At 36.9% G+C, this 14,909-nt stretch overlaps 1 protein-coding gene across 1 annotated transcript; it reads left to right on the top strand.

Moving 5' to 3' along the window:
• The first annotated feature begins 1,001 nt into the window (after positions 1–1,001).
• Positions 1,002–10,602, top strand: LOC111322022 (prostatic acid phosphatase). The gene is made up of 13 exons (XM_022925058.2): positions 1,002–1,156; positions 2,059–2,151; positions 2,435–2,530; positions 2,985–3,071; positions 3,451–3,516; positions 3,989–4,087; positions 4,562–4,648; positions 5,236–5,362; positions 6,971–7,050; positions 7,353–7,465; positions 7,953–8,060; positions 8,273–8,361; positions 9,322–10,602. Exons 1-13 carry the CDS (start codon positions 1,046–1,048, stop codon positions 9,492–9,494), a joined length of 1,329 nt encoding a protein of 442 aa, XP_022780793.2. The 5' UTR covers positions 1,002–1,045; the 3' UTR covers positions 9,495–10,602.
• The last annotated feature ends 4,307 nt before the right edge of the window (positions 10,603–14,909 follow it).

Here is a 14,909-nt window from a genome sequence, read left to right as displayed (position 1 = left end):
GCTATTAACAAATGAATTTGATAAAATTCATTGCATGATGAGTGGAGAGACCAATTATTATTGTTGTTCCTCTATTTTTTTCCTTTGTCTTGAGATTACTACGGAAGGAAGAGTCACAACTATGAGTAACAATAATGACTGAAATATAGATTGTGGTGCTAATGTTATCCTACATTTTTTTCTTGTTGTGGTTGTTTGGTCAAACTACATTTAGGCATCACAAAGCACTGGTCCTCTGATTTTCTACCACAAACAAAAATCCATTGGTAATGTCCTTTTAAACCTGCTTTTACCATTTGTATCATTTAGTTACTTACCAATTGTGTCTGTACATTGCTGAAGCTCCAGATCTGAAAAGAGCTCATTAAAAGCAGCGATCATCTAATATCAGCAAATCTAGGCCTTGAAATTTCATATAAACTGTTGTGTATCATGCATGCTTCAACACTAAATTATGAGTGTACTTTATAGCTCAGTGATTTTGCTTACGAGGTATAACTGGTGCATTTAAATCTACATATACGGTAAGTTTGATTTTGGGTATTACAATAACTGAGCACTGCATGGTGTGGAGGCATGTATCTTTTGGAACAGCTCTACTCGAGAGACACCTTTATATAAGGGATGTAGAGGACCTAACTGAAGAAGAATTCTCTCAAGCCCAGTTGCCACAAGAGAAACACACTTCTGAAGTAAGTGATTTTTAAAGTCTCTAAGATCTTAGCATATTACAACATATTTCTGCATATTTGAGCATATTTCATGCTCAATCAACTCTGGTAATTATCAGATTGATCAGTTCAATAAAGTTGACAGACATTTACAGTACAGTTGTTGTAGGACTTCAACTAGCCTTGTTGTACCTTACTCAATATCATAGTGATACAAAGAAAGTAAAGATATTGAAAATAATGAAATCATAACTCGGCCCATGGTTATAGATAGAACTTCCTCAGTACTGGAAAGCAACCCTGAGCGTTGCGTTACGGGATATTTAAACACACGGTAAGAGTCTGGGAACGATTATTTTTACAGAAAAGCCGAAATGGCGGACGAAAACCTTTATCATTTCCGTATTTGTTTAGGTTTTTTCTTCTGGCTTCTGCAGGCGTCAACTTTTTCATATGGAGGGCAAAAACTTCGAATGGTTAATGTGGTGAGTATATCACAGAACTTCCACCATTTTGATTAGTTGAGTTACTAAGATTAATAAAAGATTCAGGTTTTGCTTGTACTTGTGTGATTATGCAAAATTTCTCAGACATTCTTAGATTGATTTGTTTGCTTGATAATATGTACACGTGCATTTTTTTTTTCTGTGCTGATCATCATTTTCGAAATATGTAAAGATTTTTCCTAAAAAACTCCGATCAAGATAAAGTCTTCTTACCTTGAAATAACAGAGTGGTCTTGGTGAAGAAATGATTACGGCACCAAATTTTCGTACTATTCACTGGATTTCACTAAAAAATTTCATGGGAAATTATGAAAGAAAGTAACAGCGATGATCTTTTCACTTAAAAGTTCTGTTGCGCTAATCTACTTCTCTATGTTATGTACATTTAAATAAATGGTTATGGGTAATGCATTTGAATAATGAACAACAACCTGTTAAATGGAAGAAGTTAGTCTGCATCATGATTTCACCTCCAAATTTTTTTTATCTTCCAAAGTAATTAAAAGTAATCAAAGGTAAAGGGCTGCATTTTGATGTTAACTGACTGGTGAGATACTTACACTCCCAAGGGAAAAATGTTAATTATTGACAAGGAATTGTGTTTTAATCATTTTTGTGCACAATCAAGAGTCATTTTCATACATTTAGTTTGCTTTATAAGTCTGAGATTTTGTTATAGGGAGAACATTTAGTTTGAGAAGTTTAGCCAGAATTATTACATTGTGATTTCTTATGAATTCTTATGAATGAAGTGTAATTTCAGATTGGAATATGTCAATCAGCTATGTTCTGACACTTTGATGTTTTGTGGATCAACATTTTTACTTTAGTTCGAGTTAAATGTTGGTGATCTTGATATGGGAAGTCTGTCTTTTTATCAGGTTTATCGTCATGGGGACAGATCACCTGTACATTTTTTTAAATCAGATAAGTATCAAAATTATTGGCCACAAGGAAAAGGACAACTTACTCAGGTTAGTTACTAGACTCCAAAATAATGCAGAAAAATTTTTCTTTATAATTTTTACTTTTAATATGAAATGGGAAAGGCAAACACCCTATCAAAGGGAATTGTAATCATGTAAGAACAAGTTTTTTAATCAAGAATGTGAGTGTATCTGTGTAAGTAGTTTATTTCTGGAAAATTTGAACACTAAGTTTGGTTGGGTGCAATTTAAACCATCATAAAGTTAGTTTTGATGCTAGTTGTTAACACTATCTGTTAATCATTATCTTTATATTTATTTTGAATTATAGAGAGGAATGAAACAGGAATATGAACTGGGCAGGTTACTGAAGGATCGTTATGTTGAAAAACAAAAGCTCCTGAATTCATCATACCTGTTTAAAGAGGTAGACAACAGTTTATATTTATTTAATTTTTTTAATCATTATTAATTATATTTACCATTACATCTAAAATTACAACAGTTTACAGCTAACGTTAAGGGAAATAAAACAAATTAATGGCCGGGAAAAGTAGCAATAAAATAATATTTTTGATGAATGAATTTGTCAGCAATATTTTCAGAGATTGTGGGTTGTTTATTGAAAAAATGTGCTTCAGTAACTTTTGCCCATAGTGGATGGAACAAAAAGGCTTATGTTGGGGGTTTTAACTAAATGTTTGAAGGGATACTGAGTATATTAGATGGAGGGGACAAAACTTGAAGGTTAATTAAGGATGAATTATTATTGATTTTTTTGGTGGTAACACTGTGAATTTTGTCTGACTCTATGAAACAAGTGATAACTGGAAAGAAAACCTGACTTAGTGTTAATTTTGTTTCTCCATCCCTTGTAACAGATCTATGTTCGCAGTAGTGATAAAGATCGTTGTATCATGAGCGCTCAGGCCCAGCTTAATGGCCTTTATCCACCTATTGGAACACAGGTAAAGTCACCCTAAAACTTATGAAGTAACGTCCACGCTCCAGAATTTGCTCAGAGCCTTCACCAGTTTTTGAAACCTTGATTAATATGGGAAACTTGTTAATGTTTTCAAAAAAAAATGGCAGAATTCTGGATTCTTCCCACTGTGCTCACCCAGTTATTACCAAGAAAGACCTTTTTGGATAAATTTGAGTATGGTAAGTTAAATGGGGCAATTGAATTGAAGGCTGATGTGGACCAGTAGTATTATTGCCTACAAAGTTCAAGATTTAAACTTTTAAGATGATGTGGATTATGGTTGGCATGCAGCAGGAAAATTTATGATTAATGAGAAGCCAGGTCTTGTAAGAGTGGAGAAATGATTATTGAAGTATTCCTAGGTATGGAGGAATCATCTAGACTGGCAACCAATTGGTGTTCATGTGGTACCAAAGAATGAGGATTATGTAAGTTCTACTCTCTCTAATTTTATAAGAAAAATTGTTGAAAATTTTTTTCATTCATTATTCTAAAATATCCATAATCATTTAGTTTGCAGCTTTAATGTCTGAAATTAGTTTCTTCATGATCATGTGGTCTGGTGAAAAAATCAAAGATATATTTTGTCAGACTTAATTTTTTTGTGATTTGGCAAGAAAATTGAATTGAAGGGTATAAATTCTTTTAGATCCAGATTGGAAATCATAACTGCAACATTTACCTCTTACTAAGCAATTTCAAAATCAGTGAAAGTAACAGTCTGATCCAGAGTTTCTTACTTGAGTACATTTTTGGGGTTTGGGTTTGGAAATTGTAAAGTTGACAGACAAGTGTAGCTACATTATTTTGTGCTTAAAAACTTCTATCAAGGATTCAGTTCTTTTTAACATAGGGTTATGGATTGCTTCCTTTCTTAATATTATTGATCTTGAATTGCAGTTTCTGCGGCCATATGATTATGATTGTCCTCGCCTCCGTGAGCTTAAAGAAAAATCTAAACAAGAGGAACAGTACAAAAATATGGCCAAACAAAACAAGGTGAGAGAGAGATTATTTTTTCAATTCCTTGCTTCCTTTCATTATTCAGGTTATTTTTTTGTGTTTTTCTGTTTGTCTGTCAGCCCTTCTACCATTTTCATTCTAACATATCTTGGTAATCTGTCAGTCTGTCTCCCCATCAAATGGTCTATCCATTTGTCTGATTCTCAGTCCATACATCCATTCAGACTTTGTATCCATCTCTCTGTCCATACATCCATTCAGACTTTGTAACCATCTCTCTGTCCATACATCCATCATCTTGTTTAATTATATATACTGATTGGTCTATCCATTCATTCATCTTTTTATCAATCGAAAAAACTGTGTAGCTGTTTTCCTTTTCTTGAATCTCTTTCTGCCTCCTTGTGTTAATTTCTTACCTGTGTGTAGTTACAAAGAATAATGTATACATATACATGTATCGAGGATGATTTGTCAACATTACCCTTGGCAATTCCTGTTTAAATACAGGAGATGCTGGCTTATATCTCTGCACATAGTCAAGAAACTGTAAGTCTGGACAATGTTTGGGGAATCTATGACACACTTTTTTGTGAGGTATGTTTTGGCATTTTTGCTCTCACTGATAGTAAAATTGTGATGTGTTATTTTTAAGTTTTATGTAATGGTTAGTAGTTTCTTTCAGCATTTACCCTCTGCATATCACTTAACTGTATTTTGCAGTTTTCTCTTATTAAAAATAAAATTAATCCTCTGTGTTGCATGAAACACATTCTTTAAATCGATAATGAGTTACTTAATATTAAGATGTCAAATGTATGTCGTAAGTTAAAGTGGAAAATCGGAGTCACCTTTAACCTTTGACCTTTAAGGGTGACTAGCGTCTAACTTCCTTTAAATAAATATTAATAATGTTACCTTGGAATCAAACAGTAAGCTTACAAGATTGTCAGCAACTTAGGAAATGTTTAGAGAACAGTTTGAAGAACATGCACACTGGTGTTAGGGTGTGAAGGACTTGAACCAAAGTCAGTTCTGTTTTTTCTTTGAAATGCTTTGCTAATGCTTTGCTTACTGAGTTACAAAATATTTGTTTTAAAGGTAGGCCATTTCTTAGTTAATAATATTTTCTTTGACTTGGTTTCTATGTTTTTTTGTTTTTGTTTTTCTTTTTTTTGATATAGAAATCACATAACCTTACACTTCCTTCTTGGGCTATGAATGGCACAACTTGGGAATCCCTCAGAAATTTGAGCCAATTTGAAATGACATCGTTGTTCAACTCTCCAGAGAAAGCTAAACTGACTGGAGGTTTGGTACACTGTCGTAATCTTTTGTTTTGTTGAGTCTCAGAGATATATTGTCCACAGTTGAGGATGCTGCCCTCCTTCAGACAGACTCATAACTTGGAGTTGTTATCAAATTGGCAACAGATATATATATTATTTTCACTTAGTCAGCTTTGTGGCTCATTTTGCAAGCTAGAGGGGAGAATTTGGCCGGCTAAAATATATTTTAGCCCACTGAAATAAACCAATAAAAAGTGAGAATCAAACAATTATATGATGAAAACAGCTAATTGAAATCCAGAAGCCATTGCTATGTTAGCATTGTTTTCTTGCATTGTTGGTGAAACAAATCAAAGAAAATTTGTGCCATTGGGACATTCCATTTTTTATTTGCACCCCCCCTATGGAAGGCATTTTTTGGTACTGACAAGTAGGAATCTGTCGGAATCTGGAATTTTTGCCCCATTGGAGGGGGTCAGAATTTGCCCCCAAAAAAAGGCCTGTCGGAATCTAAATTTCAGAGAGAATAAGGCTTCTTGGAATCAAAAGAAGGCCTCTCGGAATCAAAAGAAGGCCTCTTGGAATCTAACTTTCAGAAGACAAAGACCTTTCGGAATCAAATTTTTAGAGGAAAAAAGCCTGTCAGAATCTAATTTTCAGATGAAACAGCCTGTCGGAATAATGCCTTCCATACGGGGGGGGGGGGGTGGGGTGCGGATAAAAAATGGAATGTCCCATTACAATTGCACCTTGATTATCCAGACCTCAATGATCTGGACTTTTTCTCTAGTTCCAATTTTTTCATTAATATTTTGAAGTCATGATCAAGATTTGTGGGGATTTTCTTTTTTCAACTAAAGCATAAAAAAAAAAAGTAGAGGTGATCTTCTGCTTTGAGACAAACTGACTTACTTCAACATTTTAGGCTAATTTTGATTGTTAATACACATGGCAGAGGTACTCGTGTAGGACAGTGAAGATGTAGACCATAATCTTTTCAAAACAATTTGTAAATGTTTTGTTCCAGGATTAGAAGTTGCTTTCTTACTTTAATTAGTTTTTGTTCCTTGTTAATATTCATTTTCTCGATTATCCGGACCCTTGATTATCTGGACTATTTCATCCAGTCCTTGAAACCTCCATTATCCAGACTCATTAAATGAGTCTGGATAATGGAGGTTTGACTGTGCTAATCTTATAAACAAACAAAGGGCTTGACATGCTTCATAAAGGATTCATAATCGACAGGGCTGAGGTGTAGCAGTGCCCGGTGGCCCCTGGTGCCTTACTTTTGCTCTTGGGCAACTAAGAAATTTGTATTTTTTTTTTTAATAAAAAGCATATGCTAAGCACCCTGGATTTTACAATTTCAGAGCACTGGGCTCCCTTCAATTTTTCTTAGTACTCAGCCTTGATCGATAAATAATACTTGTAGTAGTTCTATGGCCAGTGGCAAAGTGCATTTAAGTTTTGTACTTTAGGTAATGGAAGTACCCCATACATTATCCTACTGGGATTTTGTTTTGTCTCTATTCGAGTATATATATAAAAAAGTGGTTATAAAACTCTACTAGATGAAAGATGAGGATATTACAGTTGGTAACAAAAAAATGTCTGTCTTATTTTATAGGAAGTTTAGTGGGTGCTATTATCAAGAATATGAAAGGTTACCTTGAATCAGAAAGCAAAAAAATGTATATTTACTCGGCTGTAAGTAAACAGATCTTACAGTTATCTTTTTTATTTTCTGTTTTATGTTACATTTAGATTATTCAGTATCCCTCTCGTACCTTATTGTTCTTCTGATCACTATTTTATCACAGTTAATAGTTAACCATGATTTTATGGAGAAAATTAAAGATGCTTTCAAACAGTAAATTTACTAGATACCACCATAGCGCTCTGTAGTATTCTCAAATCCCTCGCTACCGTGCCAGTCTTAACTCTTAGATATTACACCTTGATCTACGCTATGTTGTTTGTCTGTGAACATTTTATTGTCCATTTGGCAGCATGATACAACATTGGTTGCTTTGCTGAGTGCCTTGGATATTTTTGATGGGATCCAGCCGGCTTACTCCAGTGCAGTCATCATAGAGCTTTATTCAGATGAAAATGATGCCAAGTAAGTGAGGCACGAAAATTCTCTGAAAATTCTCTGAAAATTCCAAATGTTACGAATGTGTTATCTTATGAAAGGAAAAACACCTCATATCTTTAACATACATCATGCTCACCGTGAAAATAAATTTAACGCCGTAGAATTGCACGAACGTGAATTGTGGTTTGTTGTTGGAGCCTTGCCCATCTGCTATTTATTACAATAAAATTGTCGCGCCAACATCTGCAGGTGAGGTTTAATAAGGCAAAGTACTGCGATTCATCTGTTCACCTGTGACTTGTCTCGAATCCTCGCCCGGGCACGTCCTGCAGCGCTAATATGAGGGCCTGGCCGCTAGCTACAAGATGACAGCCGTGACGAAGTTAACTTGAGGATCCATTCCTTACTTTTACTTTATTGATAATAGCTATCAAATATGACAAGAACACACTGATAAATTAGGACTGAATATGACAACTGTGGCGATTTTCCTTGCATTTTTTTTCTGCAGGAAAGATGCAAATGTTCGTATAATGTATCGATTTGGTCAAAGCAAAGATCCAAAGGCTCTAAAGTTACCAAAGTGTTCTCAAGAGTGCCCTCTGAATGACTTCATCAAGTAAGTGGTTCAGTAGTTCACCGTCCAAGCCAGCTTGAAACGAAGCTGTAACTCAGTTACGTTGTGTTTACAAAGTGCTTCATAATCCATGTTTATTTGGACAGTAAGGAGTAAAATCAGGAATAGCGTTTATGATCTTGTGTAGAAAAATTTCGTCTTTTTTTTCTTTTTAAAAGTCGACTGTGTATTTGATTTTTTTTTTTTTAAATCAGAGAGACTTCGGATGTTGTTCCTGATGATATCGATAAGGCGTGTGGAAAAACAGCCGAAAAGAAGTGCGTCCGGACCGTTATATACAAAAGTAAGGTCACTGATCTTTGGTGTTGTTGAGCTCTTAATTACTCTTGTTTTGGCCAAGGTTTCTCACCGACAAGAGCTTTAGACAAGGCGTAGACTTAGATTTGATCACCAGTGTATTTTACGGTGTGTGTTTGTGAGGCAAATCACTTGAACACGAGTGCGTTTCATGATTTATGGGCACAAGTGATGTTTGAAAGGTTTTAAAACCACGAGCTGTAGGCGAGTACAAAACGCCACGGTTGACCATGGATGACGAAGTGTACTAGTGCTTCATGCAATGTACTATGATATCCTCAGAAAAATAGCAGAATATGACATTTTTATGGACCTCGACTTCGTCTCGGTCCAAAAAATAAACTACAAGAAAAGAACTCGGCCAATATCCAGCCATCTTGACCCCACACTTGGTTAATAACGCGTATGTATTAGCCTGTCGATTTTTAAAGAATCCCGAAGAACTACCTATTAATCACGCCTTCAATGACTGTGCTCAATATGTAAAAACAATCTAAATTCTTCTCGCAGTTATCAATCTTTTTATTAACTTTAGAGAGACTTATCTTCAAAGCTCGTTGCTCTTGGTCTGTTAATGTTGGACTAAGAATTTATTTTTCCTAAGAACAGAACAGCAAAGTATCTCCTTTTAGTATATATCTTAGTTAGTTCGTGCGCTATGAAACCGTCCCCCCTCTATTTGAACCCAGAGATAAAGCAAACATCTTACTGACCTCGTTTTTTTTTCTCGGTCCGTACTGTAAGTTACGGAACCTGTTTTTTTTTTTCCGCTGGGATTTATGGCTCAAGCGCGAAGAAAACTCGGTTTGTGACTCACAGAACGGACCTCGAACTCGATTAGTAAAAAGTATTTCTTCGGGAAAACTTTTTACCACGCGAGATTGATCACCCCGAGATATCACAGATCTTAGTAAGGAGGTCACACATTAATTCTTCTATCTTGCAGGTTTCTTGGCAGCCTTCATTTCAGTCACTGTTGTGTTGGCTCTCCTTCTGTTCTGTTTGTGCGTCAGGTGCTGTTGCAAGCGATGCCGAGGAAATAACATCACTGTGTACAATGCCAATCTGCTTAAAGACGCCCGGCTTTTGGACAGACCAGATTATGATTCGGACACCTAAACTGTCGTCCATTTCTATCCACTCGTGTTTTGTTTAAAACTTTTTTGACCATCTAGTAGTCGCTTTCAAAGACACATGTCCTTTTCAGGACTACCATCGCCTGGACGATCATCTTAAACAATCCGGCGACTGTTGCTATCGGATTCAAACCATTTCCGCTAATAATTTCTTGAAAACTCTGTTAGGACATTTTGATAGAAAACTTTTTTATTCATGAGTCGTCTGAGGTGCGCTTAACCAAGGAGCGTGTGCATGACTTTCCCTACTAGTTGTTACAAGCTTCCTCGTCATTTCGTGTTATATCCAACTAACACACTCAATTATATAAATTTGTCGATTTTCAGGACCTGTTCACTGGATAATTTACTCATAGAGAAGGCAGACTGTTTAGGCTGATAACGATAAGACTTTTTAAGTGTGAATGGGTTTCTACTGTTATTGGTTAGTCCGAGAAAAGATTCCCGGACGACCCGCCAATTCTTCGCAAACCCGTCAAACTTAATTGTGGTACGACGAGGCTCGTATCAAGTGGGTTGCCATAGTAACGTGACAGGTGGAGAAAGGTATAAGGAAAAGAGAACAAATTCGGATCGTCCCTCGACGATTCGTACCCTAACCTGCTTTCGAGTGTCGCAGTTAGGCTCTGTAGTTTCCTAAGCTAAAAATTTGTACTGGGGCGTTAAATTTTTCACTTCGCTTTCTGTTTGTAAGAGATGTTAATGTTAAGATAAAGTATGGATATTTTACACGGCGCATTCTTACCATAGCAATGGAGTGGAAAGGTAGTTTTCGTCCAAAAATACATAGATAAGTGTTACTCCCAGTGTGATAGGTTTTGTTTTTCAGTATTAGTGACATGATCACTTCATTCTTTCTTATCAACGTTTATTAATTAGGAGAAATTTGGTGTGCACATCACAAATTTGTTTCACACTTCCCAAACGGTTGTAGTGTTTTTGAGTTAATATTTCAAAGAGAGTCGATACAATGAATTCAGCAGCTATGGTTTTAGAACTTTAATTTATCTAAGTAGGTAGGAAATGGTATTTTTATCGCTTATTACAACTCACAATGAATTTTGAAATAAACCAAATATTACTGCGCTGTTCATCTTTATTCAGTTTTGGATGAAAGCGTTATCAGTCGTACGATCGACGAGTTAGCTAGACTGAAAAGGAACATTCAATTTGCTGAATGAGACAGTTTCCTTTTAGTGTTTGCCGTTAATTAAACAAGCGAATGTACTAATATAATTTTAAAGAAATCTGGCATATCACTGCTATATATCATTTACTATTGCCTTTGTCTATGAAATTATTCTTCTTTCGTGAAATTAGTGGACATTTTTCTCTTGGGTAAATTTTTGAGAGCGTAAACATGATCTTCAGTCGGCAAGCAGATGTTTTCGTATGTATGTATGTATGTACGTATGCATGCATGCATGTATGTATGTTTCAAACAGCTAAGCCAGATAGCATGGTCTTTGACACAGCTGAGTCATCTATCAACTTAATTTCGATACTTTACGCCACAGGGACATAATAATTCTCCATACATGACGTACATACCAACTTTTGAACATAAGCAGTGCCAGCGTAAACACGGGTGGCCCAAGCTCTGTCACAGGTTCTTTCACAGTAAATAATGAAAGAGTTCGTATAGTGGTTTAGTTGGACTTGCTTTTGAGCTCCGTAAATGTAAAGTTGTGTGAAATAATCAAAGAAATAAAGTCTTACCTTCGTAGAGAGTAGTCTGTGTTGTTCTCCTCGCGATTTGAGGCCGTTAATGGGCGGTCGACCTGGACCCTAGTCAAATCTCTCTCAACCGCGCATCAACGGTCTCTCAGCTGCACAACATGTTCCTTCCACGCATTAGAAAAATTCAGAACGGCCGCTAATTTGAAATTCTCGCTGGATTGGTTGCTCGACAAACCATCTTTTGTGGGACTTTTTTCGGTGAACTTAAAGGGCAACTATTTGGCTTTCGTGCTGCCGAGTTTTAATTCGAGGGAAAGTATTTAAGTGTTGTTTTCGAGCGATTTTGGCGAGCATGTGTCAAAACAAGTTTCGGACCTTCCCGTACTTTATGCACGGTAATTTAGGGCGTCAAGTTAAAACACATCAAAACGGCCTCAAATCGCGTGGAGAACAACACAGACTACTCTCTACGAAGGTAAGACTTTATTTCTTTGATTATTTCACACAACTTTACATTTATGGAGCTCAAAAGCAAGTCCAACTAAACCACTGTACGAACTCTTTAATTATTCACTGTGAAAGAACCTGTGACAGCTTGGGCCACCCGTGTTTACGCTGGCACTGCTTATGTTCAAAAGTTGGTACGTACGTCATGTATGGGGAATTATCATGTCCCAATACATACAATGTCCTATACTTTACATACATATAATATCCACAACTTACCTACAACATATACACCTATACAGCGCTAAACACAGCTATACAGGGCTATACACAGCTATACACGGCAATACACAGCTATACAGGGCTACACACAGCTATACACGGCTATGCACAGCTATACAGGGCTATACACAGCTATACACGGCTATACACAACTATACACGGCTATACAGAGCCATACAGGGCTATACAGCGCTATACACGGCTTTACAGAGCTATACACGGCTATACACAGCTATACAGGGCTATACCCAGCTATACAGGGGCTATATATACACAGCAATATAGGGCTATACACAGCTATACAAGGCTACACACAGCTATATAGGGCTATAAACAGCAATACAGGGCTATACACAGCTATCCAGGGCTATACACAGCTATACAGGGGCTATACACAGCTATACACTGCTGTACACAGCTATAAACGGCTATACACGGCTATACAGGGCTATACACAGCCATACAGGGCTATACACAGCCATACAGGGCTATACACAGCTATACAGGGCTATAGACAGCTATACGCAGCAATACAGGGCTATAGACAGCTATACAAGGCTACACAGCTATACAGGGCTATAAACAGCTATACAGGGCTATAAACATGCAACTATACACAGCTATACAGGGCTATACAAGGCTATATACAGCTATACAGGGCTCTAAACAGCTATACAGGGCTATACACAACTATACACAGCTATACAGGGCTATACACAGCTATACACAGGTATACAGGGCTATAAACAGCTATACAGGGTTATACACAGCTATAGAGGGCTATAAACAGCTATACAGGGCTATACACAGCTATACAGGGTTATACACAGCTATACAAGGCTATATACAGCTATACACCGCTATACAGGGCTATACACGGCTATACAGGGCTATACACAGCTCTACAGCGCTATACCCAGCTCTACACAGCTATACAGGGCTATGCACAGCTATACAGGGCTTTACACAGCTATATAGGGCTATACACAGCTATACAGGGCTAAACACAGCTATACACAGCTATACAGTGCTATACACAGCTATACAGGGTTATACACAGCTATACAAGGCTATATACAGCTATACACCGCTATACAGGGCTATACACGGCTATACAGGGCTATACACAGCTCTACAGCGCTATACCCAGCTCTACACAGCTATACAGGGCTATGCACAGCTATACAGGGCTTTACACAGCTATATAGGGCTATACACAGCTATACAGGGCTAAACACAGCTATACACAGCTATACAGTGCTATATACAGCTATACAGTGCTATACACAGCTATACAGGGCTATACACAGCTATACACGGCTATTGGCGGATTCATGCTGACGTCATTGTTTACATTTTTGCTCATTTGCATACGGCTTTGCGTAAAGAAGGAAGCATGTTAGATACAAATTGACTTCAGGCAGCCAAAGAGCTAGAAAACCTTAGTACATGGTGAAATTTTTAGCTCTTTGGGTGTAATATTCAAGGAGAAATAGTCCATCAAAAACTGCAAAATTTCTGGGTGGCAAAAGTGCTAATGAGCTCATACATTCTATGTAAAATTTTGAGTTTTTAAACCCGTGTTGCACAAAAAGTATTCAATGCATCAGGCTCGTATTCATTGGCCGAGTTAATCGTACTTTGACCTTTCGATATTCAGAACTGATTTCTTTTTAGCTCCATCAGAAACTGAATTGCTTATGCTAATGAGGCAAATATTGTAAACAAGGATTCCCCTATACACAGCTATACAGGGCTAAACACAGCTATACACAACTATACTCAACTATACACAGCTATACAAGGTTATACACAGCTATACAGTGCTATACACAGCTATACACGGCCATACACAGCTATACATGACTATACACAGCTATACACAGCTATACACATTGTTCGCGAATAGTTCAAGTTTGCTATGGTTAGATTTTGAACCTCCGTTTTTCTTTTCCACCATACCGGATTTACCTCGATGTAAAAAAGTGATATATAAAAATTGTACTTTGTTTCACTAGCTATTATTAAAGTGAAGTTATTACTTCAAGTTTTTGTTACTTTGTTACGTCTCGTCAGTTTCACATGTTTTTACAGAACTATTTGTGACAATGTTTAGATGGAATTCCGTGGCTTCACCGAGGGCACGAAAAAAACATTTAGGGGTAGCTACTTTCATATCCAGGACCTTTTGCTGAGGTTGCTCAAAATTGTTCAGTGACCATTTAACGGTGATTTTTCATTGATAGAACGCGACTTTGAGATGATCGTTAATTAACTTGCTTCTTTTCTTACTCGTGACGTCACGAGATTCTATTCTCATCATGGTCACCTAGTACCCATGTTTCTAAGACGCTCTCGGCAAAACATACGTGGTCAGTCGGATTATTTCACCTTCTCTAACTACTATATTCCCAAAAATCTTTTAATTACAGAGCTCGGATTTTGTCTTTCAGAAAACTGTTCCGTTCATATTTCATGTATACCAGGACAACTCAACCCACTGAATACCGTATAACCGGAATCAGGGAATGCTAGGTAGGACGCGAATGCCGGATTATAAAAGAAAGAGAATCGTGGCTGCCAGATTCCGGGTTACCTTATCAGGGGCGACATGTTTTGGTTTCATGCCAGATATGAAAATATCATGAAAAATTTGTCTACCTCTTCAATGCACGAAATATTTAAGACCGGACACTTTACCCATTCCTAAGTCTGGGCTTTTCCTTCAGAACAGATGAACAGTCCGTTGTTCGCGCTCCAGTAATTATCTTGGGTCTACATCATCGAAATGATTATCAAAAAAGTCACAACACACTTTTTATCAATCATCTTCATTTAATTTAGAAATGACCACAGCTCATAAGACAACTTGAAGAACCAAAATGTCTACGCCTTCGGTTTCTTAGTATGTTTCGCCGTTTACCCTCCATCCTAGCACGGGTTCACTGCAAGTTAAAAAGAATGACAGGGCAGCTGTTAGAAATACATG

The sequence above is a fragment of the Stylophora pistillata genome, chromosome 1 (genome assembly GCF_964205215.1).
Source record: "Stylophora pistillata chromosome 1, jaStyPist1.2, whole genome shotgun sequence".
NCBI classification, from domain to species: Eukaryota; Metazoa; Cnidaria; class Anthozoa; order Scleractinia; family Pocilloporidae; genus Stylophora; species Stylophora pistillata.
This window is presented reverse-complemented; position numbering and strand designations above follow the sequence as displayed.

Bases quoted from the DNA above. Each gene is read 5' to 3' on its own strand.
- LOC111322022 (XM_022925058.2), top strand. From the start codon at position 1,046: ATGGCGGACGAAAACCTTTATCATTTCCGTATTTGTTTAGGTTTTTTC. The intron at 4,088-4,561 runs GTGAGAGAGAGA...GTTTAAATACAG, and splicing joins ATATGGCCAAACAAAACAAG to GAGATGCTGGCTTATATCTC. The intron at 5,363-6,970 runs GTTTGGTACACT...CTTATTTTATAG, and splicing joins GAAAGCTAAACTGACTGGAG to GAAGTTTAGTGGGTGCTATT.